This window comes from Pimephales promelas, chromosome 19 (genome assembly GCF_988280905.1).
Source record: "Pimephales promelas chromosome 19, fPimPro1.hap1.1, whole genome shotgun sequence".
Lineage (NCBI taxonomy): Eukaryota > Metazoa > Chordata > Actinopteri > Cypriniformes > Leuciscidae > Pimephales > Pimephales promelas.
In genome coordinates this window covers 240,731-266,027 of record NC_142787.1, presented here as the reverse complement: position 1 = coordinate 266,027, position 25,297 = coordinate 240,731, and the positions used below count along the sequence as shown (strand labels likewise).

At 38.7% G+C, this 25,297-nt stretch overlaps 2 protein-coding genes across 3 annotated transcripts in view; both read left to right on the top strand.

Annotated features, from left to right (window-relative positions):
• Positions 1-21,535, top strand: part of sar1b (secretion associated, Ras related GTPase 1B) — a 28,268-nt gene extending 6,733 nt beyond the window's left edge. The window contains exons 2-7 of the mRNA XM_039674532.2: positions 14,971-15,045; positions 17,140-17,259; positions 17,670-17,735; positions 17,825-17,928; positions 19,780-19,911; positions 20,552-21,535. Of these exons, the coding sequence (XP_039530466.2) occupies positions 14,988-15,045; positions 17,140-17,259; positions 17,670-17,735; positions 17,825-17,928; positions 19,780-19,911; positions 20,552-20,668 (597 nt within the window). The 5' untranslated portion in view covers positions 14,971-14,987 and the 3' untranslated portion in view covers positions 20,669-21,535. The remainder of the gene's footprint in view (positions 1-14,970; positions 15,046-17,139; positions 17,260-17,669; positions 17,736-17,824; positions 17,929-19,779; positions 19,912-20,551) is intronic.
• LOC120463193 (uncharacterized) lies at positions 331-14,261 on the top strand. Of its 2 annotated transcripts, XM_089124044.1 has the most exons (16): positions 331-792; positions 1,600-1,708; positions 1,933-2,095; positions 2,210-2,402; positions 2,588-2,695; positions 3,204-3,311; positions 3,820-3,927; positions 4,435-4,542; positions 5,052-5,159; positions 5,668-5,775; positions 6,285-6,392; positions 6,891-6,959; positions 8,483-10,472; positions 10,583-10,651; positions 11,661-11,789; positions 13,615-14,261. In XM_089124044.1, the coding sequence occupies exons 2-16, from the start codon at positions 1,606-1,608 to the stop codon at positions 13,833-13,835; spliced, it is 3,693 nt and encodes a 1,230-aa protein (XP_088980170.1). In that variant the 5' UTR covers positions 331-792; positions 1,600-1,605; the 3' UTR covers positions 13,836-14,261. The 2 variants fall into 2 exon arrangements, with proteins under 2 accessions (XP_088980170.1, XP_088980169.1); XM_089124043.1 differs by having other exon boundaries at positions 331-1,708.
• Positions 21,536-25,297: the final 3,762 nt, after the last annotated feature.

The following is a 25,297-nucleotide window of genomic DNA, read 5'->3' as shown; positions in this document are numbered from 1 at the left end:
AACAAGAATCAAACACACACACACACACTCTCACACACACTCTCACACACACACACACACGGTGACGTGTTGTGTTCACCTGAAGACTCCAGAGGAGAAGAGGGGCAACGTGAGAGATATGATCATAAACACGTGAACCATGACCCGCTCTTGGAGAGCAGCAGGATGTGTGTGTGTGTGTGTGTGTGTGTGTGTGTGTGTGTGTGTGTGTATGAGCCAAAACTCTGTTCAGGCGAATAAAAACACAGTCAGAACATGTACATTATTTCACAATAAGACTCGCCTCACGACTGACAGAGATCATGATCACACACATCGAAGCAGTGTGTGTGTGTGTGTTCTGGTAATCATCACTTTGTGGGGACAAGAATCTGTTTACACAGTCACGTAATGGGGACCTCTTGCGTTGTGGGGACCAAAAATCAGGTCCCCATAAGGTTAACCCATTTAATTGGATAGAGGAACTATTCTGAAGGTTCTGGGCGGAGTTTTAGCATTGGCCCATAACACATGATTATCAGGTATTGTGCGTGTGTGTAGCGGGAGCTCTGCTGCGCCCCCAAACATTTTTGTCTGGTAATGCACTCACTTCTCCACACACACATTTTCCAATTATGGGTGGGTACCGCCCACTTCCGGGTCCTCGTTAGGAAGGAGTTCGACAGCAACTTGAAAATACAAGTATTAAATTGACAACGTTACTTCACACGGAGAACAAAGAAGAAGATTAACGTTATTTACTGAAGATGCCAACGATCTGAACTTCTGCCGAGGATAAAAGTGAAGCTTAAGGTAAGCACACATAATAAATCAATTAGGTTAATTAGATTAGTCTGCGGGCTAGCTAGTTAGTGCTAATTGTTGAGGCTAACGCAGTTACATGTTTCTCTGTTTTTCCAATTAGCGATCACATAATCATGCAATTTAATGTTAAGGACTTAATTTTAACTGAAAAGTGTTGTGTAGTCTGACTGATTGCTAATGGATTCGGTTTTTAAGGTTGTTTTTGTCTAGTTTGCGCTAGTGCTGGACGGTGGCTTATTTTATATTTTAAATTGAAGATATCTTACATGTAACGTTAACACGTTTGACTGATCAATAATTGTTTTTACATTTAAATTAACTCCATAGGCAGCATATACAAGCCACAGATCTTGACCAAAGTGCTTAACAGAGAAATTAGGTTGGCTAAAATAAAACAAAAACTAAAATAGAAAGTAGCTTTAAGAATAAACTTAATTTTAATTATGACGGTAGTTAAAATAAACTGGGGTTTGTATGGTGAGCTCGTTCAAAAGAGTAACTTGGTTAGGTTAAGGACCAAATGAATAGTTAAATAATTGCCAAGGCTAATGTTACCTGAAATAAAATAGAAGATGGTGAGTTGATGCTCTCAAGGCTAGCATTGTTGTGCCAGTCAATAAATCTAATATTATTTTATAGAGTTCATATGTCTTGTCTTACACTGATGCATACAATATCATTGTAATGCTGTAACATTACAATACCATTTTTATCTACTTCTTGAACATATTAGTTGAATTCTGCGTGTCTTCATTTTCAGTGTAATTAATTTCACATGTTTTTATTTTTCATCAGTTTGAAATGCCACCACGAATCAGCCCCCTTAAGGATGCCATGCATCATGTTGTTTCAAAAACTGACAAAACATTCAAATTAGATGTGAAGTATATCAATGCAGTGAAAGGTAAGGTGGTGTGATTTTTATCATGAAATATTTACCAAGATATGCATTTCCTAACCATTATCTTATGAGCATGTAATGCAAAACTCCTGGGTATATTTAATCAGACCCCTGGTTGCAGCTTATTTTAAATCAGCTGCCAACTATTGATGACTTTTTTAGTGTATTTGGTATCCTTTATCTATAAGATTTTATTAATTTAAAATGTTTTTTTCTGTATTTTGCAGGACGTGGTCTATTTGCAAAGGCTGCCTTTTGCAAAGGTGATTTTGTTGTTGAGTACAGGGGAGATATGATAAATGAAGCAGAACTTCAGAGGAGAAGAAAACGTTACCACGCATCCTGTGCTGCATTTATGTTTGATTTCAAGTGGCGAGGGAAAACATGGTGGTAAGAAGTCAAGTTGTACCAAAGCTATATAAAAAGATAGTAAAAATACATTGATTTGTGGTGGTTTAATTGTATTACTTGTAATCATCCTTTTCTCATGGTTTCATATTTAAGTATTGACGCGTCAAGGGAAGATGGATCGTATGGGCGTATCGCTAATGATTGCCACAATCATCCAAATTGTAAGATGAAAAAAATTGACGTCAATGGAAAGCCTCACCTTTGTCTGTTTGCCCTGAATGACATTAAAGAAGGAGAAGAAATTGCCTATGATTATGGGGGAGAAGACTACCCATGGAGAACACAAGTATGTTGTTAAGCACACTGTGTACAAAATAGGTCATATTTTTGCAACATGTCAACAAATTTGTTGGTTGATTAGAAATCTATGAATCAAATTTGTCTGTTCCAATAAATTATATCCAAATCCCCAAATCAACTCTCCTCAACAGGTGAGTTTAGGTGAATCATTGTGAATGTTGTCTCTTACAGATGACCAGAGTTGCTGTTAATACCAGCACAGTGAATGCCTCTGATCCTTCTCTCCAGTCAGTGACTCAGATGGATGAAGAATCTGCTCAAATCAACTCTCCTCAACAGGTGAGTTCACATTCATTAGTAAAGATTTAGGTTTTTTGTCATGGTTTAGTGATTTGTAAGCATATTTTGATGAGTATCTGGTGTAAACTAGTACATTAAACTGTTTTACGACATGTGCCCAGTAGATCAGTTGTAGTGCAGTATTTAGGGCCACTTTTATCCTTCACTGGGATTTTTTTTCTGGGTTAATTGTTGCATTGAAATGGACACTTACGACGTCCCCACAACACACTTTTGGTCAGTATTTGAGTTCACACCCGTGTTTTGAATTTGATGAAACTGGTCCCCATAAGGAACTATAACGTTGTGTGTGTAAAGTCCCCATGAGGCTGGTTTTAATCTAGATATTTGTGTGTGTGAGCGCGCACTAGAGTTAGACTGGACAGGAAATATGTTATAGATGTAGTTGATTTCGTTTTACATTCTCAAATCATGTGGTATCTGCTTCAGATTTCTCTCATCTTTTTCCATTTTCTAAAATCTTGTCATTGTGAATGTTGTCTTACAGATGACCAGAGTTGCTGTTAATACCAGCACAGTGAATGCCTCTGATCCTTCTCTCCAGTCAGTGACTCAGATGGATGAAGAATCTGCTCAAATCAACTCTCCTCAACAGGTGAGTTCACATTCATTAGTAAAGATTTAGGTTTTTTGTCATGGTTTAGTGATTTGTAAGCATATTTTGATGAGTATCTGGTGTAAACTAGTACATTAAACTGTTTTACGACATGTGCCCAGTAGATCAGTTGTAGTGCAGTATTTAGGGCCACTTTTATCCTTCACTGGGATTTTTTTCTGGGTTAATTGTTGCATTGAAATGGACACTTACGACGTCCCCACAACACACTTTTGGTCAGTATTTGAGTTCACACCCGTGTTTTGAATTTGATGAAACTGGTCCCCATAAGGAACTATAACGTTGTGTGTGTAAAGTCCCCATGAGGCTGGTTTTAATCTAGATATTTGTGTGTGTGAGCGCGCACAGAGTTAGACTGGACAGGAAATATGTTATAGATGTAGTTGATTTCGTTTTACATTCTCAAATCATGTGGTATCTGCTTCAGATTTCTCTTGTCCTTTTCCATTTTCTAAAATCTTGTCATTGTGAATGTTGTCTCTTACAGATGACCAGAGTTGCTGTTAATACCAGCACAGTGAATGACTCTGATCCTTCTCTCCAGTCAGTGACTCAGATGGATGAAGAATCTGCTCAAATCAACTCTCCTCAACAGGTGAGTTCACATTCATTAGTAAAGATTTAGGTTTTTTGTCACGGTTTAGTGATTTGTAAGCATATTTTGATGAGTATCTGGTGTAAACTAGTACATTAAACTGTTTTACGACATGTGCCCAGTAGATCAATTGTAGTGCAGTATTTAGGGCCACTTTTATCCTTCACGGGATTTTTTTTCTGGGTTAATTGTTGCATTGAAATGGACACTTACGACGTCCCCACAACACACTTTTGGTCAGTATTTGAGTTCACACCCGTGTTTTGAATTTGATGAAACTGGTCCCCATAAGGAACTATAACGTTGTGTGTGTAAAGTCCCCATGAGGCTGGTTTTAATCTAGATATTTGTGTGTGTGAGCGCGCACTAGAGTTAGACTGGACAGGAAATATGTTATAGATGTAGTTGATTTCGTTTTACATTCTCAAATCATGTGGTATCTGCTTCAGATTTCTCTCATCTTTTTCCATTTTCTAAAATCTTGTCATTGTGAATGTTGTCTTACAGATGACCAGAGTTGCTGTTAATACCAGCACAGTGAATGCCTCTGATCCTTCTCTCCAGTCAGTGACTCAGATGGATGAAGAATCTGCTCAAATCAACTCTCCTCAACAGGTGAGTTCACATTCATTAGTAAAGATTTAGGTTTTTTGTCATGGTTTAGTGATTTGTAAGCATATTTTGATGAGTATCTGGTGTAAACTAGTACATTAAACTGTTTTACGACATGTGCCCAGTAGATCAGTTGTAGTGCAGTATTTAGGGCCACTTTTATCCTTCACTGGGATTTTTTTCTGGGTTAATTGTTGCATTGAAATGGACACTTACGACGTCCCCACAACACACTTTTGGTCAGTATTTGAGTTCACACCCGTGTTTTGAATTTGATGAAACTGGTCCCCATAAGGAACTATAACGTTGTGTGTGTAAAGTCCCCATGAGGCTGGTTTTAATCTAGATATTTGTGTGTGTGAGCGCGCACTAGAGTTAGACTGGACAGGAAATATGTTATAGATGTAGTTGATTTCGTTTTACATTCTCAAATCATGTGGTATCTGCTTCAGATTTCTCTCATCTTTTTCCATTTTCTAAAATCTTGTCATTGTGAATGTTGTCTCTTACAGATGACCAGAGTTGCTGTTAATACCAGCACAGTGAATGACTCTGATCCTTCTCTCCAGTCAGTGACTCAGATGGATGAAGAATCTGCTCAAATCAACTCTCCTCAACAGGTGAGTTCACATTCATTAGTAAAGATTTAGGTTTTTTGTCACGGTTTAGTGATTTGTAAGCATATTTTGATGAGTATCTGGTGTAAACTAGTACATTAAACTGTTTTACGACATGTGCCCAGTAGATCAGTTGTAGTGCAGTATTTAGGGCCACTTTTATCCTTCACTGGGATTTTTTTTCTGGGTTAATTGTTGCATTGAAATGGACACTTACGACGTCCCCACAACACACTTTTGGTCAGTATTTGAGTTCACACCCGTGTTTTGAATTTGATGAAACTGGTCCCCATAAGGAACTATAACGTTGTGTGTGTAAAGTCTCCATGAGGCTGGTTTTAATCCAGATGTGTGTGTGTGTGAGCGCGCACTAGAGTTAGACTGGACAGGAAATATGTTATAGATGTAGTTGATTTCGTTTTACATTCTCCAATCATGTGGTATCTGGTTCAGATTTCTCTTGTCCTTTTCCATTTTCTAAAATCTTGTCATTGTGAATGTTGTCTTACAGATGACCAGAGTTGCTGTTAATACCAGCACAGTGAATGACTCTGATCCTTCTCTCCAGTCAGTGACTCAGATGGATGAAGAATCTGCTCAAATCAACTCTCCTCAACAGGTGAGTTCACATTCATTAGTAAAGATTTAGGTTTTTTGTCACGGTTTAGTGATTTGTAAGCATATTTTGATGAGTATCTGGTGTAAACTAGTACATTAAACTGTTTTACGACATGTGCCCAGTAGATCAATTGTAGTGCAGTATTTAGGGCCACTTTTATCCTTCACTGGGATTTTTTTCTGGGTTAATTGTTGCATTGAAATGGACACTTACGACGTCCCCACAACACACTTTTGGTCAGTATTTGAGTTCACACCCGTGTTTTGAATTTGATGAAACTGGTCCCCATAAGGAACTATAACGTTGTGTGTGTAAAGTCCCCATGAGGCTGGTTTTAATCTAGATATTTGTGTGTGTGAGCGCGCACTAGAGTTAGACTGGACAGGAAATATGTTATAGATGTAGTTGATTTCGTTTTACATTCTCAAATCATGTGGTATCTGCTTCAGATTTCTCTCATCTTTTTCCATTTTCTAAAATCTTGTCATTGTGAATGTTGTCTCTTACAGATGACCAGAGTTGCTGTTAAAACCAGCACAGTGAATGACTCTGATCCTTCTCTCCAGTCAGTGACTCAGATGGATGAAGAATCTGCTCAAATCAACTCTCCTCAACAGGTGAGTTCACATTCATTAGTAAAGATTTAGGTTTTTTGTCACGGTTTAGTGATTTGTAAGCATATTTTGATGAGTATCTGGTGTAAACTAGTACATTAAACTGTTTTACGACATGTGCCCAGTAGATCAATTGTAGTGCAGTATTTAGGGCCACTTTTATCCTTCACTGGGATTTTTTTTCTGGGTTAATTGTTGCATTGAAATGGACACTCACGACGTCCCCACAACACACTTTTGGTCAGTATTTGAGTTCACACCCGTGTTTTGAATTTGATGAAACTGGTCCCCATAAGGAACTATAACGTTGTGTGTGTAAAGTCCCCATGAGGCTGGTTTTAAACCAGATGTAGATCAAGATGTAATCCAGATGATCAAGCTTTGCTGGACAGGAATATATATATATATATATATATATATAATTTTTGTTTTCTTGCGCTTTTTATTTTTACATGTCAAATACTAAAATGTTGTTTACACTGTTTTCTTTTCTTTTTACAGATTGTGATACAGCACCGAAATGAAAATGACATTTTTGTACCAAGACTGAGACGGACTAAAAGTATTGTGGTAAGTTCTCAAGTTGCAACAAGAGACTCAATTGCTATGTTTACATGCACACGTTGGAGTTTTTCCCTCTTTTGCTCCTCTCTTTTAAATTTTAAAATCGTCGATAATTTGAAAGCGAAAGTTAAATGTAAAGGGCATTCATAATTTGAGTCCATTCTTATGGAAGCTTGCTCTGCTCGCTTTTTACATAGGATAAAGGTGTTTGCATATGAAGGCTTTTCAGTCTGATTAAAGGAGAACTCTGGCGAACAATGAACCTTTGGTCTAATAATACATCGGTACATAGTCAATCGTTCTCTGAGATTTGTTTTCATGATAATCGAATATAAAGAGTTATCTCTAAAAACTGTTTAGCGTATAATGCTAGTAATGGGGGCATTGACTAAGTAAAAAGAAATTGCTAGTTTATACCACTAACAAGGCTCAAAATAGCCCCACACTAACGCAGTAACATAATGAGGCTCCATACATGCAAAACGAAGCATTGAGAACTTTGTAAGTGTACAGACCGTTTAATAAGAAGATACTTTATGAAGACAGTTCACTGTTAATGTATACAGACAGAAGCCATCTTAGAAAATAAGTCTCGATAAGTCAAACCACGAACGTCGTGCTGAGTGATCTGAACTGTATGAAGTTCTTTGAACTTCTGAACTGTATGAACGTCGTTCGGGGATCGACTTATCGAGACTTTTTTAAGATGGCTCCTGTCTGTATACACAAAGTGAACCGTCTTCATAAAGTATCTTCTTATTAAACGGTCTGTACACTTACAAAGTTCTCAATGCTTCGTTTTGCATGTATGGAGCCTCATTATGTTACTGTGTTAGAGTGGGGCTATTTTGAGCCTTGTTAGTGGTATAAACTAGCGATTTCTTTTTACTTGGTCAATGCCCCCATTACTAGCATTATACGCTAAACAGTTTTTAGAGATAAAACTCTTTACATTCGATTATCATGAAAATAAATCTCATGATCTCAAATCTCATCAAAGAGAACGATTGACTAGGTACCGATGTTTTATTAGACCAAAGGTTCATTGTTCGCCGGAGTTCTCCTTTAAGCCGTCAGTCTGATTTCTAATGGATTATTTGGTTGCATGTAAACGTAACTATTGTCATTTGTTATTGATAAGTTATTTTGCTTAGAGCTGCCATCAACATTTTATTCTCATCAATCACTCAGTGAAATATAATTTAGGCTATGTAATTAATAAATTATGTGATAAATCATTTTGACTGCAAAATATCAGTGAATCAAAAAAATTGCATCCCCTTTATTTGAAATCAGATGTCCTTATTTGTCAGATCAACTGCCCAAAATGTTTTATTACACTTAAGAACTTTAGTGTAACAAGCAGTAAGAAGCTGCAAATCACATGTAACTTGTAAATTTAAAAATACTTGAACAGTACTTTTTTTTTTTAAATAGTTGCCAATTTATATCTTTTAATGATCAATTAAATGCAGCAGTTCTACCTATTTCTAATGAACTTTTTGATGTTTCTTGTTTACTTTTTTAAGATAAAAGACATTGATCTTCAAGATTCTGGTGAGCTCTTTGATTCTACACCAGAGAGTTCAGATAATTATGTTCCAGATACCACTTCCGACAGTGACTGTGACAGTGATGTTAGCCTTACACTGAACCCAACAAAACGTCAGCTTCTTGATCAACTGGATATGAATGAATCTGCCTCTGTAAGCTCCCCTGACTGTGACTCAACAACGTCAGACAATATGCACAGCGTTACGTCTAAAGCATCTGGAACAGTAGAAGAGCCCAGTTCAAGTCAGAACACAATAGACTGCGTAGTTGTTAATGCATACCATAAAAGAGATGGTGGTAGAGTGTATAACAAGAGACATTACTGCTTGTATTGCTCCAAACCTTACGCTAAGATGGCAAGGCATCTAGAAAGTTCACATGCAAATACATCTGATGTGGCTAGAGCTCTAAGCTTTCCAAAATGTTCAAAGGAGAGAAAAAAACAGTTGGATTATATTCGCAACAAAGGGAACTATGCCCACAATGCTGCGGTTATGGAATCAGGAAAGGGGGAACTGGTGCCATTTAAACGACCACCTAAAAAAGCACTGGGAGAGGATTTCATGCATTGTGCATACTGTCAAGGACTTTTTACGAGAAAGGTCCTTTGGCGACATATGCGTTCTTGCAGACTTAAACCTCAGTCAGTCCCCCCCAAACCAGGAAAAAACCGTGTTCAGTCCATGTGTACATACACGGGGCCTGTGCCTTCAAACATGACCAAACAACTGTGGGGAGTAATCAGTGCCATGAATCCTGACCCAATCACAGATATTATAAAAAATGACAAAGTAATTACTGAAATTGGGCAGCACTTGTTGAACAAAGGAGGGATATCAGCCAAAAATCAACAGTATGTGCGGGAGAAGATGCGAGAATTGGGACGGTTGATTCACAAGGCGAGGAGAGTCACCTCGTTAAAAACGATGGAAGATTGTGTAAATCCAAAGAAGTACATGGAGACTGTCAAAGCTGTGAAGTATACGTGTGGGTATGACAGTGAAACAGACAAGTTCATGATTCCATCGCTTGCAAATAAGCTTGGGAATTCCCTGGTTAAAGTGAGCAAACTCTTAAAAGCTCAGGGATTAATCTCAAATGACAAACAGCTTGTTAAGAATGCCAGTGAGTTTCTAGAAGTCCATCAGAACAAGTGGAACGAGTTGATCTCGGCTACAGCATTGAGGAACATCAGTGAAGCAAAGTGGAATGTGCCCACTATCATGCCCTTTACTGAAGACGTCCAGAAAATGCACACACATCTCAGTGAAGTGCAAGAGAAGTGGTTCAAAACACTCTCTGGAAGTCCCTCTACTAAAACCTGGATGGAGCTGGCAAAGGTGTGTCTAGCCCAGATGATTCTCTTTAACCGCCGCAGGGAAGGAGAGGTTTCGAGTATGCCTTTGTCTGCATTTCTTTCAAGAGACACTTCTCATCCACATGAGGATGTGGACTGGGCACTTTCTGAAGTGGAAAAAAAACTCTGCAGACACTTCACAAGGGTTATCACAAGAGGAAAGCGTGGTCGACCAGTTCCAATTCTTCTGACTCCAAAAATGCTATGTGCCTTAGAACTCCTTGTTAAGCAGAGAGAGGTTTGTGGGGTTCTGAAAGACAATCCCTATATGTTTGCAAGACCAGAAGCCATGACACATTTTCGAGGGTCAGACTGCCTCCGTGGCTTTGCTAAGGTGTGTGGCGCAAAGTGTCCCAAGTCACTGACATCTACAAGACTGCGAAAGCATGCCGCAACGCTTTCAACAGTGCTGAATATGACTGACACCGAGATGGACCAGCTGGCAAACTTCCTTGGACACGACATAAGAATCCATCGTGAGTTCTATCGACTCCCTGAGAAGACCTTGCAACTTGCCAAGATCAGCAAAGTTCTAATGGCACTTGAACAAGGAAGATTAGCTGAGTTCCATGGCAAGAACTTGGATGAAATTGGGATAGATCCTGATGGTGTGGTATTTTATTTGACGTTTGTTTGATTTTTCTGTTTACCATCTATTCAAATACCATATGTTTACGATCTATTATATGCCATTAAGCTTTACTTTGAACTTCCACAGAAAAAGTTCTTAACTCTGATGAGGAAGACGAGAGCATAACAGAGGGACTCTGTTCATCTACTGTTGACGGTTTGTATTACTTTCAAAATACACTACTAGATTTTGCAGTTATTCATAGGTTTCAGTCACTTTACTTGTGAAGACCTGACATGCAAAAACAATGTTCTAACATCAAAGCCAACATTAAAGAAGATTCTTCAGTATGCTGAACAAAAGCTTTTTTTATTAACGAAACTGCTCATTGTGTAATGAATCAAATGCCTCCAAGCTATTCTTCAAAATGTCTTGCACTAAACATTTATTTTGGAGTGAATATTTTTTGTGGACTTTACTACCATAAAAATTATGTTTCATAAGAGAAACGTGCACATTTTTCGTAAAATGCTAGCTGACCCGTTCTCTTCTCGTGTTTGTTGTGTTATGGCACTAAATGAACCATGTCAGATTATCAAGTAATTAACCATTTTATTTCATGTCTTAGTTTGCTTGAGCTTATGTTTGATTAAATGTCTGCTGGAAAGATGCAGTTCAATTATACTTGCAATAATGAAAAATTACACAGGTTTAAGAGTTAATTGTACTTTAATGATTTAAAATAATCAGTGCATAAGTGTGACTAAACACATTGTGTATTGTCTGTTGGAAAATTTTCCTTCGAACCAACAGACATTGGGATATCTTTCAAGCAGGATTCTTTACTGAGAACTCACTGTCCTGTTTATATACCTTTCAAGGGGGAGGGATTTACATAGAGGTGGAGACACTCTGAAACAAAGCATGTAAACGAAGTACGGAAGTCAGTTCATTACTAGAAATTCCCCATCCCTGATCTCATTAGCATAACAGTGTCATTCAGATACATGGGTGATAATCCATTCAGCCTGACTATTCAACGACTGGAACGGGCTCCTAGAGCCATTTAAAGAGTAATTTGACTTGTTTAACCTACAATAGAGAAACAGGACTGGCAGGAATCTTTGGCTGGAAACTCTTGAGGAAACTCAATTGTCAGCATTTTATAGTAAATTTTAAAATGTATATCTTTCTGAAAACATTGAACTTTGATTATTTTCCATAGAACCATCTTCAGAGGTGGCACTTCCTCCTACCGAGAGGAGTGACATGCCGCCACCACCCAAGAGACGCAGACTACCAGCAGATGAAGAGATGCCTACAGAAGCCAGTGCTGTGAGGCCTTCTTCCAAAGGTGAAATCTTTACACGTTTCTAAAACTAAATTAGACAATTTAGGAGCACTTTGATACCCAGATTTCAGACCAGATCACTAAATGCTGATTTTGTTTTTTTGCCATTTCCTGTTTTCTGCCATTTTGAGACGTTTCCGCCAAATCTTTAGTGATTTGAAAACTTGCAACTTAATTGTTCCTCTACACCAGTCCTTAGGTCTTTACACTGGCTCCCAGTTACATTTAGGATTGATTTTAAAGTATTATCACTGTTATATAAATCATTTAATGGGTTAGGACCTCAATATATTGTAGATATGCTCACTGAATATAAACCCAACAGATCACTTAGATCACTAGGATCACATCAGCTAGAAATACCAAGGGTTCACTCTAAGCATGGAGAGTCTGCTTTAGCTATTATGCTGGAACCAGCTTCCAGAGGAGATCAGGTGTGCTCCTACAGTTGTCACATTCAAATCCAGACTCAAAACACATCTGTTTAGCTGTGCATTTACTGAATAAGCACTGTGCCACTGTTCGTACGACTGTTACTGTATTTTATTTAATGTTCTTATTCTAAACTGTTTTAATTATTTACTGTATTTTATTTTTTATTCTAAATTGTTTTAATTATTCTGATTTATTTTGATTATTTGTATTTCTTCTATGCAAAGCACTTTGAGTTACCATTGTGTATGAAAGGTGCTATATAAAAAAACTTGCCTTGCACATGAATTTCAATATCATAATGCTCAGGAACCCTTCTGTAGTTTAGTTGTCTTGGGCGGTGAGAAGTTGAAATCAGGTCAACTTTTATGGTAATGAGCTATGACGTGGTTCTGCGGCACCCAATTGTAATGTAGAAGTGCTCTGCTTTAGAGGATTCCAGAGAATGCAGTCAAGTAACTTTGGTTCCGTCCACATTATTTCCCAAGCACAATAGGAGAGATTGATCATTTGAATTTGATAAGAAGGCGCGCAACACTGTCTATAGGCTTGATTTTCGTGCTAGAACACTTGTTTATCAGTGGGAATGTAAAGTTGAATAGCACTTAACCATTAACACAAAAGCCACACCACATAAATGGCTTTTAATTGGTTTATTTCATTCGCAAACATGTCACTATAATAAAGTTATTTCCTTTGATCAATGTTCTGCAAAAATAACTAATTGACATGCTTGTTTGCTTTTGCGGCCCCTTTAAATGGTTTAAAAAAAGACCAAGCATTCGATTTATGTCAGAGTGTCCACGAATCTTTCCACGGCCTCGCTGGCCTGACGGCCAGAGCGATATTTTTTTTTTCCTCCCCCCCGAGCTTTCTATAGTGAATTATCGTGTGTGTGAGTTGAGTATATGCTGAGTTTCGGCTCATTTCTGTTGTGTACCGAGACATAATGAAAACAATCAGGATGTGTATGAATAAAATGACAAGAGTATTGTAAGTAAAATGATTGTGCTGGTGCCTGTATGTCCTGCAGTAAAGTGTCTCCACACACGCACACAGATATGAGTCTAATGTTAATCTGATAAATGTCTTATTAGAGTGAGTGACTTGTAAAGTTACTACTACTTGCATGTTTCAAGTGATGAGCCATATTTAAGGTCATTGACTGATAGGCGAATGTTTGGATTTCATTCAGACTGCCGTTATTGATTTGTCTGTCAAAGCCTGCGTGATAACCTGCAAGCTTTTTTTTTCTTCCTGCGACTAACTAATAAAATCGTAGTTGATTATTAGAGGGCAGACCTAATAAATACTGATTATAGGATTTAGAACTACAGATTGTAATTGCAGCACACACACTTTTATCATTTCAATAGTTTTTTTTCTGTCCACTTAGGTAAAAGTACCCAGAAGACACCCTGGCAGCAGACAGAGGTGCAGGCGGTGGAAAGGCACATGCAGCGATTCATCACATCGCTCACTGTACCAGCAAAGAGCGACTGTGAAAAGTGCTTGAAAGCTGAACCAGGAGCACTGAAGAACCGTGATTGGAAGAATGTAAAATTTTACATTTATAATCGTATTACAGCTTACAAAAAGAAATTCCAGTGCAAATAATAATAATGTGAACATCATGGCAGGTTTTGTTCAAAGATTTTAAAGGGTTAAAGATGTTTTAAGGTTTACTATCCCTTTAAAACTACAGAAACACTTGTAGGCTATAGAATACTTTTGTTTGCCATATGTTTTATGATGACTGTGATGGCCACCAGTCGGAAAACATTGATCAAACAACATTTCAAATAGAGTGTCATGTTTGCAGTACAGTATGTTTATGATGACCGTGATGACCACCAGTCGGAAAGCATTGGTTGGACAAAGTTAATTTAAAGTCGTAGTTTGTTTAAATTCACATGTATGTGAAAGGAAGCATGTGTGAAAGTTATTTTATTTTATATACTTTTAATATCAGGACCTTGTTTTTAGGTATGACTTCATTTTGAGTTTTGTGAAGCTGAGTTCAATAAAAGTTGAATTCCGCAATCGTAATGTGAATTAATGTATTGAAGCTCAATTAGTAGTATGTGTCTCAAATAAGTGTCAGGTGAATGAGAAGCAGCTGATGCTTGGAGGAGGTTGACTGAAAAATTACAATAATAGAAAGGATAATTTGTGGGTATGAAATGGGTCACTAGCACCATATGCGGGCCTTACTATATCTCCACATTAAGTAATCAAAGTTGTTCTACTGCATATTTTAATTCTCCTTGCTTGTAGATTAAACCCATTTTTAAGGGCAACTGGATAAATGAAATCTGAAGATTTGCTAGTGTAAATGCCTATTATTTTTCTATCTAGGTCCCCACAAATCAACTGGGAGGTTGTGTGAATTATGCAAATTGGGTCCCCACAAATCGAAAGGGAGGTGTGAATTATGCAAAGTGGGTCCCTATGAGACATGTCCACTCGATTTTTCAAATGTCCCCATTGTGCATGATCAAATCATTACTTCATCAATTCAGATATTTGAAGGCGTGTATAAGTTGTCAAAGTTATGGTAAGTATCCCTAATTTTTTTTATACTTCTAAACCCTTTAGAAAGGGTGGTCCCCACAGGTGATGGTCATAAAGTTGGTCCCCATCCAACATGGAAACCAGTATGTGTGTGTGTGTGTGTGTGTGTGTGTGTGTGTGTGTGTGCGTGCTCTTCAGCTGGAGAGATTAATGCCGTGTGTGTGCTCCTCTCTTCCAGATCTCCCCGGCCCGGACATGTCCTTCATATTCGACTGGATCTATAGTGGTTTCAGTAGCGTTCTGCAGTTCCTCGGTGAGTTCATCTCTGTGTGTGTGTGCGTGCGTGCGCGCTCGTGTGTGTGTGTGTGTGTGTGTGTGTGTGTGTGTGCGTGTGTGTGTGCGCGTGTGTGCGTGCGTGCGCAGGCTTGGGAGGGTTACTTTAAAAATGTATTCCTTTACAGTTACAAATTACTTAAAAGTATTCACTAACATTATCCAACTACCACAATATGAAAGAAATGTAATCTGATTACTTTTGGATTACCTTAAAGTCAAATATATAAATAGTCACACAATAAGAAAAACATATGTAATTTTATTTATTTATTTTTACTTTTACTTTTTATTTATTTAAGTATTTAGTCCAGTGTACAATATTTGCAGAAGATGGCCTATGTAAGAGCATGTGATAGAGCTGTAAGTAACCGTTATCTAACTGAACCGGTCTGTGCCTGAGGAGATTGTAGACGCTGCTATTAGCGCACGCGAGTCATGACTGCCGACAGAACCAGGAACTGTTGTATAATCAAGCAGCGCTTAATACTGTTATCATGCCAAAATGCAGATTTATTTAGTTTTAAATGAAGCCATTGTCATCCTGAAAGTATTCCCCTTTTATCAAAATGCAAACTAATATGATTATGTTTTTTGACGTTACTGTAACAAATTGACCGTTCGCAAAAGCCACGCCCCCTAGATATTGTTAGTTACAGATTTAACCCGCACAGCCTTGAAGAGGATTTTATCAGCTGGTTCAGTGGCTGATTGGAGTTAGAAATGTATAACTCGCGCTGCGTAATTAGTAATTTTGCCTCCGATACAGGATTCGCTTTAACGAGCAGGATGTTCATTTCCACGGCAACCGTTTGCGTGTCTTGCTGAATGCGATTTTTTTTTGTTTGTTTGTTTAAAGAGATGGAAAGATGCAGATAACCATACACTAAGTAAGGTTATTTCTATTCGTTACGATATCGATATGAACTGATGTTGTGAAGACAGACTCATGCTTTCCCCGTTGCGAGCGTGATTTAAAATAGTGATTTTCTATTTAAAGGGTTTGTTCACCCAAAAATGAAATTGATGTCATTAATGACTCTCCCTCGTGTCGTTCCAAGACCGTCAGACCTTTGCTCATCTACGGGACAGTTTAAGATATTTCAGATTTAGTCTGAGATCTTCCTGTCCTTCCATTGAACATGTGTGTACGGTATAGATAAAGACATCATCAAAGTAGTCCATGTGGCCTCAGTGGGTTAGCTAGGATGTTTTGAAACATCGAAAATACATTTTGGTCCAAAAATAACAAAAACTACGACTTTTTCAGCATTGTATTGCCGTCCGGTTCTGTTGTGGATCCGGGCCAGATCCGTGTCTTCTGGTGCTGCCAGATGCCGATTGGTCGGTGTATCCGGGCTCAGTTTACACTGTCAGTGAAATGTGACCCAATTCTGATTTTTTTTACTGATATGCGACACAGATCGGATGCGTTCTATGACAGTGTAAACAGGACACAAATGCATGCGGATATTTCCAGATCAGTTTCAGGCCTCGTTCATATGTGGAAATAAATCAGATATGATCCGATATGTGCCAGTGCGACCCGTGTAAACAGGCAGATCAGATTTTTCTGATTTCTTAATGACGAGAGGAACCCCGACCCGCATCAGATTGCCGGGAGACTGTATCTAACCACACTGATACAGCAGGTGAGAACGCGCTCCTGTGGAGGGATGTGGGTACTGTAGTTCCAGACCAGCTCGTTTGAGTCTCCTCAGAAAATACAGCCTTTGCTGAGCCTGTTTTACACGGCTACTACAGTCAGTTTCCCAATTGAAGTTGTCGTTGATGTGTAGAACGGCAATGGCAACGAGGTGGAGGTGACGTAACCCATAGCAACAACTTGCGTAGTAACCCATAACAACGAAGTGCAGGGTAACCCATAGCAACGACGCACAGGTGACGTGACCCACCGCAGCCCACAACTGCTACTCATTGCCGGGAGGAAGTGTTTGAATGTATGAGCCGGAGATTAGCTTCAGCGCGGGCGTGTCTGTGTGTGTGTGTGTGTGTCCTCGCTGTGGATCAGTGTGTGTGTGCAGATCAGCTGAACTGAAGGACTGTGTTTCAGGGCTGTACAAGAAATCTGGGAAGTTGGTATTCCTCGGCCTGGACAATGCTGGCAAGACCACACTACTGCACATGCTCAAAGATGACCGGCTGGGCCAGCACGTGCCAACCCTACACCCCAGTGAGTGAACACCACACACACACACACACACACACACACACACACACGACCCTACAGGCCTGTATATTCCGTAAATGCTCATTATGGTTTAGTATTCTCTCTCCAGTATACATTTAAGTAATATACATATGCGATTAGACTAATGGCTTAAATGAACAACTACTAATGAACTAATAAAACTGTAGGCAGTAGCTGGGCCTTCTGGGTAGAGTAGTGTCCTGCACACACTAGTGGAAAAATATATTAAATATATATATGTATATGGTGTCTGAATCATATTTGCTCTGACTGTATACTGAAATATTTCTGTGTACTTTCTTAGGCAGGCCAAAATGAATATGAATGTTTATTGAAGTGATTTCAGTCAGATCTGATGTGTGTGTGTGTGTGTGTGTGTCCGTGTCCCTCAGCCTCAGAGGAGCTGACGATCGCTGGCATGACCTTCACTACCTTTGACCTGGGTGGCCACGCTCAGGGTGAGTAGATGATCCACGCCTCACTGATGTGTGTGTGTGTGTGTCAGACCCTCTGAGCTCAGAAGTGTGTGTGTGTGTGTTCTCTACAGCTCGGCGTGTGTGGAAGAACTACCTCCCCGCCATTAATGGCATCGTGTTCCTGGTGGACTGTATAGACCACAACAGACTGGCGGAGTCCAAGACAGAGCTAGACGTGAGCTTCATCCTGTCACACACACACACACACACTCGCTGTGTGCCGCCAACACCGCTTTATCCTTTCACACACACACACAGTGTGTCACAAATATCACAACCTGCTGTGCGTCTGAGCAATAAACAATCTATCGACACGTGACCTAGCAGCGAATACAAACAAACTGAAAGTGGAACTAAAATACGCAACTCATATAGGCTATGCTTCACGGACCGTTGGCGTTTTTATTAGGTTGGACCAATAATAGACAGAGCAGCGCATAGTGGAGCCCCCCGAACCACCGACAGTAATAAAGCCCCGAACTTGCCAGTCGCGGGCCGATCTCGATCACACGACACTGTTACTAGCAGATCCAGTGAAGAAATCCATTGACTTCGCCTCAGAATTAATAACATCATCACTACGAGATCCAGTGAGAAACACTCTATTACAGAAGGCTTTCAGTCCACAAATCAGAAACTTATCAGCATGGCAAATAGTAAGTTAACTCTAACCATAAATATGATGTGACAGAAATACGGTAGTCAAACACTTACAACACATCTTTGTCCTGCTCTTCAAAACTATAATATCATATTAAGTTAAATGTTTTATTTTTTTGTATTTTTTTGTGATGATCAACACATTTTTTGTTCATCCTTCAAAGATTGTCCTAAAACGAAAAATTTTAAGATGTTGGAAAACTCTTATTTAAACATTAAAATTATTACTATTTAAAAACAAAAAACATTGTAAACAGTAGGATGTTTATTGGCTATTTTCACTCCAAGTCCTTATACATACATGTCTTCTCTCCTTTTGTTTTTAATTAATATTAAGACATTATAAGTGATAATAACTAAAGTTAACTTCATCTACAGCCTAAATTAATCTGAGTGATTTATTGTCAGCCCCAGTGCTACCAGTTTTTTGTTTTGTTTTGTTTTTGTATAACTCGTGTGAGTTCTGATTTGAGGTGGTGCTGCCCTCATATTTGAGTCTGGAGCCCTGTGAACTTAAAATAAAACAGCATATCATAATGTTAAGTCTATTTATTATTAAAGAACTTGTCAGTATTACAGTTATTTTGGGGGAAATTTGAATAATTGCATTGCGAGCTGATTTAAGCTGTGCCCCTAAATTTTCTGCTTGCGCTCCTAAAATTTTCAGTCAGGGGCAACAGCGCTCCTAGTAAAAAAAGTTAGTCTGGACCCCTGTAGGCTCAAAAATAATGTTTATTTAACTATAAATGATAAGACAAAAACAAAATAATGAAATGAAAACAGTTAAAGGAAATAAAAGTGTTTCTGTAGTTATCAGCTAAATCAGTGTGTAGAGCACGGGGCATGGTTGAAAGTGTAAGACAATGTTGAGGTTTGAAATGGGAACGCAAAAAGCAACAAAATACCACTAAAGCAAAATCCAAAACCAAAAGCCCTCTCCCTTGGCTCAGATGGTGACCTCTTAAGCGTCTAAGGTCACAGGTGTTTCCAGTATTGAGGCAATTATTAGGCAATTTAATGCAATCAGTGGGCTCAGGTACCAACTGCAATGCTCAAGACCAACAGCAGGGGTCGTCACAAAATATAGAAATAAGGCTTTAAATGTAAACTGTGCTGCGCTCGTTCACTGAAGTCTGAGTTTAACACTCACTTCCTGTCAGGATGAGTCTGACCGTGAAATGGAAAAACTAATATATTCCTTTCTAACATTTACACAAGAATATAAGACAAGTGTGATATATGAGTGTATATATGCTGAGGAGAGCGCTGTGATGTGTTCAGTGCAGGGCGAACCCTAACACTAATGCACCCGTGTGTGTGTGTGTGTGTGTGTGTGTTTGTGTGTGTGTGTGCGCCTCAATAACAGGCACTCATGACAGACGAGACCATCGGGAACGTGCCTATCCTGATCCTCGGCAACAAGATCGACAAGCCCGAGGCCATCAGCGAGGAGAAGCTGCGCGAGATCTTCGGCCTCTACGGGCAGACCACAGGCAAGGTACAGTCACACACACACACACACTCCTGTGTGAGCACATTAGTGTTACTACATTGCTTGACGGAAGAATAAATGTCATAACATATTTTTTGTTTCTGGTGTTAATATTAATAATTATTCAATTATTAATATCAATGATATAAATATTCAAAAGAATATTTCTGGGGAGTAACCGTTTTGTAAAAGCAATAGCCCACAGTAGCACCTCACTGCAGTACACGAGATCCAGGGGGCGGAGTCGGATCCAGATCTGAGGGGCGGAGTTGGGTGGTTTAGGGGTGGGGTTAGGGATCAGGGGGTGGAGCTGGGTGGTTTAGGGGTGGGGTTAGTGATCAGGGGGTGGAGCTGGGTGGTTTAGGTACATGTAAGGTGGGAGGGTTTGGATCTGACTCCTCCCCGTGGACTTCATGTTCTGCAGTGAGGACCATCTCCGCTGAGGGTGTTAGCCTCGCGTCAGTCCGACAGCGCCGCTAGCGGTCCCTAACTCACTGGAGATCTCATTATAAAATATTAGCAAAATAAAATAAAATAGTGTATAATTTTCAGGCTTCAGGTGATATTGACCCGATGGCAAGATGAGTTTTGCTGATGAAGGTCCTGGTGTGTGTGTGTGTGTGTGTGTGTGTGTGTGTGTGTGCAGGGCACCATCGCAGTGAAGGATCTGAACACGCGGCCGCTCGAGGTCTTCATGTGCAGTGTGTTGAAGAGACAGGGTTACGGAGAGGGCTTTCGCTGGCTCTCACAGTACATCGACTAGAGGACCACACACACACACACACACACACACACACACACACTCTTCAACCGCTTTCTCACATTACTTCTCCCCCAGATCAGAAGCCCGCAGTGATTCTGCACACGTCAGGTTTATAAACTCTGTAATTGGATGTTCATCAGTTAATGATTCCTCACGCCGCCTCGTTCCTGCACACAGGAAGTGCTCTGACCTCCGCTGCGTGTCACTTCCTGTGGGACGAGGCTCTGAGATGAAGCGCTGGCTGCTGATGTCCATCTTCATATCTGTCTATGGTTTGCCCAAACTCACACTGCCACTTCCTGAAGCTCATTCCCATTGGCTGCCGCCGGTCCTGACCAATCCATGTCGTGTTTTAATGAGGCGTAATTGGAGCCGGTGAAGCAGTGACATCACTGATTATATGCTAATGTCGAGTAACACACACACGTTTAACAGAGCTTGCCTTGATCAGAAGCATCGGGACAGCTATTAATCGGTGACATGGACAAATGTAATTTATGTAAATGCGTATATGGATTTTTTAAAGCTGTCCTCGAGTAGCTCTTCATTTGAGCGAGAGGGATGATGACATCATTATGCATGCCTTGTTCATGATTATTATTAATCATTTTTGTTAGTGTTTTTTTTTAAGGAAACACAAATAACGTAGTGTAAAGCATCCAGATGCCCGGCCTGTGTGTGTGTGGCGTCGCGGTGGAACGGCACATGCGTCACTCTGAGCTGTCCCAGCATGCATCACTGCCGTTCCCCGCTCCATCTGTGACGGGTCAGCTGTGTCCATCAGAACCTGTAATAAATGTTTGCAATTAAAGCAAGCCATGTTCAGTTCACTTCTTTTGCTGAATGAAATAAATATTTTGGATGTCAGTTTTTGGTCGTCTTTACACACACACATGGAGAGAGAGAGAGAGAGAGAGAGAGAGAGAGAGAGAGAGAGAGAGAGAGAGAGAGAGAGAGAGAGGGGCTCACCTGCAGCAACACCACTACAACTCAAACACGAGTGAACATTAGCCCGTCCTCCTGCTGTGAGATGAGCACATGACCTCAGTGCTATGGCAAGCCATTTTAGCATTTAAACCCCAAGTCTGACTATCCGGATTTAATATTGTAGATATCAACAACGTCTTTCTGACTAGTCGTAATTACATTTTGGATCGTTGGAATTGTCATTCAAGATATCTGTAACGTAATTGTGATTAGTCAAAACTACAGATAAAGATATCTGTTATTGAGTTTTGACTAGGAAAAACTCAATTAGAGATATCAGCAATGACATCATTAAAAACGACATTTAACTCGTCACACATCTTATATGACAATTGCTGATATCTGTAATTCAGTTTTGACTAGAATGAAAGTTAAAAATATCTCAAACATCATTATAACTAGTGCAAATTATTGTGCATGACATTTTGTAATTTCCCCTCCATAATCAAAGAAGAAGTGGCTTAATTTCCTTATTTCTATGAATGGAAGAAGAAAGATCTGTCATAATCGAAATAATAATAAAAAAAACCACCAGAAAATGTTTCCATATTTCCAGCATTAAACAAAGTGTATTCATTAGCATTTGCCTGTAGGTTTCTCAAAAATATTGGTAACATGCAATGTTTGCCATGTATTTATGATCATGCTTAAAATTACCCTAGGTTATTGTTGATGTAGGATTTACGCATGAGAGAGATTCACTTTAATAAAGATGCTTATGCATGCTTTTCTTGCCATGGCAGTGCAATAACATTAATTTCTTTAGATGAGAAAAAAAGTTCCTAGTTCAGATTAGTTTTCTTTTTTTAGTTTTTTTTTTTTTTTATTTACAGTAAAAATACATGATAACCTGTTGGTATTGATTTGAGGTTAAAACTAGCTAACAGCATTAAAAACATGCTCTGCTCCTGCCTAAAGTGATGCGGGCCTAATTTGCATACAGACAAAGTCAAAACTGTAATTCAAGATATCTGTAGGCTAATTACATTTTGACTAGGCAGAATAAAAGTTACAGAGATCTCAAATTTCAGACATCTCTAATCAAAATTCATTTCCAGATTTCTAACTTGATAATAGATACAGTATCTACAATTAAATTATGACTATCCCTAACTCCAGTTTGAGATATCTACAACGCCATTTTGACTAGTCATAATTCCAGTTACAGATCTCTACAAAGTCATTTCGCCTCGTCAAAACTTAATTTAAGATATCTGAAATGGAACATGTAGGCCTAGATTTCTTGAATTGAGGTTGTAACAGTCAAATCTGTGTACATGTTTTTTTTTTTTTTTTTTTTTTTTTTTGGGGTTGTAATTGTACTACACACCTTGAGGGGGCACCAAGAGCTAATACTATCAGGCATAAAACAGGTGGAGAGAGTAGAAGAAGCAGATGGGTAATGGAGGAGTAAGCGTGTCTTATGAATTCAAATGATCAATGGTCCTGTTTGGGAAACTAAGTGTTTTATGCTCAATTGGAAGTAAGCAGTGTTTTCTTTTCCTTATGTTGACTGGTGGATGTATATGAATTTATTTGCCTAATTTAATGATTTTGTTTTGTGGAAGGACTTCAAGTTCTGGGGGTTTTGTCCTTCTGTTGCTTATGCCTGACTGAGTGTGTTTGAAACTACATGAAGTGAGTTTGGAAAGTCATGTGTCCTACTTCTGTTGATCCTGAAATTGGATTATACCTGCACAGTTGTGGATTATGAAGCAGTATTACATCATCTATGTGATTTTGGATCAACAATAAGATGGACACTGGGAAGATGTGGAATTTGTCTTTTTTTGTTCTGAGATTTTCATTGAGTTTGAGATATAGATCAATGAACTTTCAGCTTCATTATCTTTGGCATCGTCTCCTTTGTCATTACCATCATTCAAAAACAGATAATAGGCTACTTTCATTTATATGTAACTGGTTATTGAGTAAAAAAAAAACCTGTAAGAAGTTTTGTGTGTCCATAAGAAGGTTACAAAAGAAAAAAAAAGAGCAAAGAATGAGAAGTATCTTTATTATTGTTTTGCATGTCACAGATTGGTAAAAAGCTTTTTTTGTGTACCTCAAATAACATATAGTTAGTGAAACCCACCCTATAAACACAGATTTATAACTAATTCTTTTGTGAGGTGAAGGAAACAGATATAAGGTTAATTAAAGGTTTCTTGAACCAGAGTTATGACTAGCCAGAATCAAATTGTAGATATCTCAAACTGGAAATACAGATATCTACAATTGAGTTGCAGATATCCGTAATTCACATAATGGATATCTCCAACTGAATTGTAGATAGCCTATCTGTAATGATAAACCCCATAAAAAATGAACTGGAAAAAGTGATTTCATTTGTCCTAGGAAGAATGGCTTTGTGGATATCTGAAATGACAATTATGTATGGCAAGCCGTTTTAACATTTAATCATTTTAACCAACTAGTCTCTATTTTCATGCTACTAGTCCTTATTCATTAGCTAGTAGTACTTAATCATTAGATACTAGTACTTAATCATTAGATACTAGTCCTTATTCATTAGATACTAGTACTTAATCATTAGATACTAGTACTTACTCATTAGATACTAGTACTTACTCATTAGATACTAGTCCTTATTCATTAGATACTAGTCCTTATTCATTAGATACTAGTACTTATTCATTAGATAGTCCTTACTCATTAGATACTAGTCCTTATTCATTAGATACTAGTCCTTACTCATTAGATACTAGTCCTTACTCATTAGATACTAGTCCTTACTCATTAGATACTAGTCCTTACTCATTAGATACTAGTACTTACTCATTAGATACTAGTCCTTACTCATTAGATACTAGTCCTTATTCATTAGATACTAGTACTTATTCATTAGATACTAGTCCTTACTCATTAGATACTAGTCCTTACTCATTAGATACTAGTAAATTTTCATTAGATGCTAGTAACTATTGCTTAGCTACTAGTTCTTATTCAATAGATACCAGTACCTATTTAGACACTATCCTTTACTCTGATTTATCGAAGATTAAATTGTTCCTTCATCAGTTCCGCACAGCAGAATAAAAGTCATCCGCTGCTGCATTTGTACGGTTCTTCGCACGTTTATTGCAACTTCATTTCATCTTTTTCTCATCAAACAACCAGACACAATCCGCACCGGGGATGAGTAGACAGGGAATTTCTTCTGTGTTGAGACCACTGGTGTAGACCAGCAGTTTTCAAGTGTAGGGGGGTGCGCAAAATAATTTGATAAGTCATATCTAGGCTAGGCTACTGCATTTTCCGGACTAAAGTCACGTTTTTTTATAGGCTAATGAAACACGCTGTGATTTATTCCTAAGTGACTTAGGCCAATATAATGCATTCAAAGAAGGCGTTATTTACAACTGCGCGCGCGTGTTTCTCTCTCGTGGCCCGGTCTGACTACACTCTGGTAGGCTACATGCGACTTATTTTCTGTCAAATATGGTTAAAAAATATATATATATATACAGTCGTGCTCAGAATTAATATGGTAAATATGATGAAAAGTGGCTGTAAAAAAATAATTCTGCATTGTTTATCCTTTTGATCTTCCATTCGAAAAATTGGCAAAATTCTAACCTTTCATTGAAGCAAAAGAATTGAAAGTGGGGGTAAATCACA